General features: G+C 35.9%; 1 protein-coding gene across 1 annotated transcript in view; it reads right to left on the reverse strand.

Moving 5' to 3' along the window:
* Positions 1-375: 375 nt before the first annotated feature.
* The window catches only part of LOC112155841 (ubiquitin carboxyl-terminal hydrolase 47), a 9,153-nt gene continuing 7,722 nt past the window's right edge, over positions 376-1,806 (reverse strand). Inside the window, exon 13 of the mRNA XM_024287800.2 lies at positions 376-1,218. Within this exon, the coding sequence (XP_024143568.1) occupies positions 557-1,218 (662 nt within the window). The 3' untranslated portion in view covers positions 376-556. The remainder of the gene's footprint in view (positions 1,219-1,806) is intronic.

A 1,806-nucleotide genomic window follows, 5' to 3' on the forward strand; every position in this document is an offset into this window, starting at 1 on the left:
TGCAACACAATAATGATTGGATGAAGTCAGTTTTCTTCTTCCCACTGCCTTTGAAGCAATTAATCAAACTCTATTTGTCAATCACTTTATTTCATGGAATCAATTAGTTTTGGGAGTATTACAAATACAAATATAATATGCATGAAGTAATTTTAATGTCACAAAAATACCATAACCTTCATTTTTTTATTTTCTAATCAATGAATGAATTAAAAAGCTTTTGATAAATCTGTGTACTGTATTTTACTTTTCATTGTTTTTAACAAACCAAATAAATTACATTTGTGTGGAGTATTTTTCTAACATAAACACTTTCACAGCTTTTAAATCTGACAAGAAATTTTCATCTAAACATCTTATGAATAAATAACAGAAACAGGTTGATTACTTTATTATGTCCTTTTAGAAATAAACAGAGAGACTGAGTTACTTAGAAACGTACAAGCTGTTTACATGCCAGATTATTAAATACAGTTAAATTTGAACTATAAAGAGGGTTTTTATTTCCTTTCTGTAAGCTATAAAAACATAACAGTCATAGTTTGCTTCCTCCATATCACCTCCAGTGTTTTTGGGGTGTCTTCTCCCTCCTCAGACTCTGCTGTCTTGGTGTGGAAGACTGTGACCTCTCCAGTCTGCTGTTTGCAGAAACAGCCCGCTGTGTTTTCTCCTTATTTCTGGTCAAACTGCGGGACCTCCTGTCCACATCTGCTGAACCATGAATCTCTGTCGGCTGGATGGCGGCGCAGAGGCTGTTGGAGCGTCTTTTTGAAGGTGAAACTGCACAAGACTTTCCATATAACCCTTGCATATGGTTGAAATAAGTCTGTTTATCCAATTTTCCTTCATTTTTTGCACCGGTTGTAGCTTCCCTGTAGTTGCTCCTGAATGCAGTTGGTGCAGGATCCTTTCTAACTCTTGCAGAACTGCTAACACACATCACTGGTTTGATATGACTCATCCCGTTTGGTTTAACGTGACTTTCTGCATCGAGTCCGTCAGTAAGGAGACCAAAGTCTGTTCCTCTCTGATTGATGTCTGGATGTTGCATTGCTGCTTCCTGGTTGACGAGTTCCTCTTTAAAGAGACGATCATCTCCATCGATGTAACTTCCACTGCTGAATGGAGGACACGGCTCAAAGGTTTGTTCATCTTCCTCGTATCCTTCTTCAGCAGTTCTTGGGTCACTATCATCAGTCGAGTTTGGACGGGCACTTCCTTAAAGGAGGCATAGAAAAAAACATGTGTCTGCTTGGTTTTTAGACATTTACAATTAATTTTTTTTTTTCAAAAATCAGGTTTGTAAGTGACAGAAAAACAAGAGAACAGGACACATTCACCTGCTTCAATCTGTAGTAAATGCTTTTTCATTTGGGGACGATTGTAACTAAAATGACATTTCACATTGACTACAATTGTAGAAACATTTATTCTTTCTTACAGCCAGCAGGGGGCAGTAATCCACAGTAATCCATTTCTTAGTGACTGATTTTTCTTTTTATAATTAACATCTGAACGTATCATTAAGACCTCATAAAATTCGGTCTGTATGTGGATAAAAGGATAAGGAAGTCTCTAGAAAAACTGATCTGTGGTGCGTTTAATGGCCAGTGTTACTGTGGGGATTTTGCAGTTTCTATCTTTATTTTTTTAAGTATTTTTTTAAGCAGTCTCTTAGGCTTGAAGCACATTTTATTCACCATTATTTACAATATTCACCAGTTTTGCCTGTTTTTTTTAACATGTATTTTCTTTAAAACTTTACAAATTAGGTTGAAATATTTTTTCTTTTTTGCCATCTCAATG

This window comes from Oryzias melastigma, linkage group LG18, assembly GCF_002922805.2.
Source record: "Oryzias melastigma strain HK-1 linkage group LG18, ASM292280v2, whole genome shotgun sequence".
NCBI classification, from domain to species: domain Eukaryota; kingdom Metazoa; phylum Chordata; class Actinopteri; order Beloniformes; family Adrianichthyidae; genus Oryzias; species Oryzias melastigma.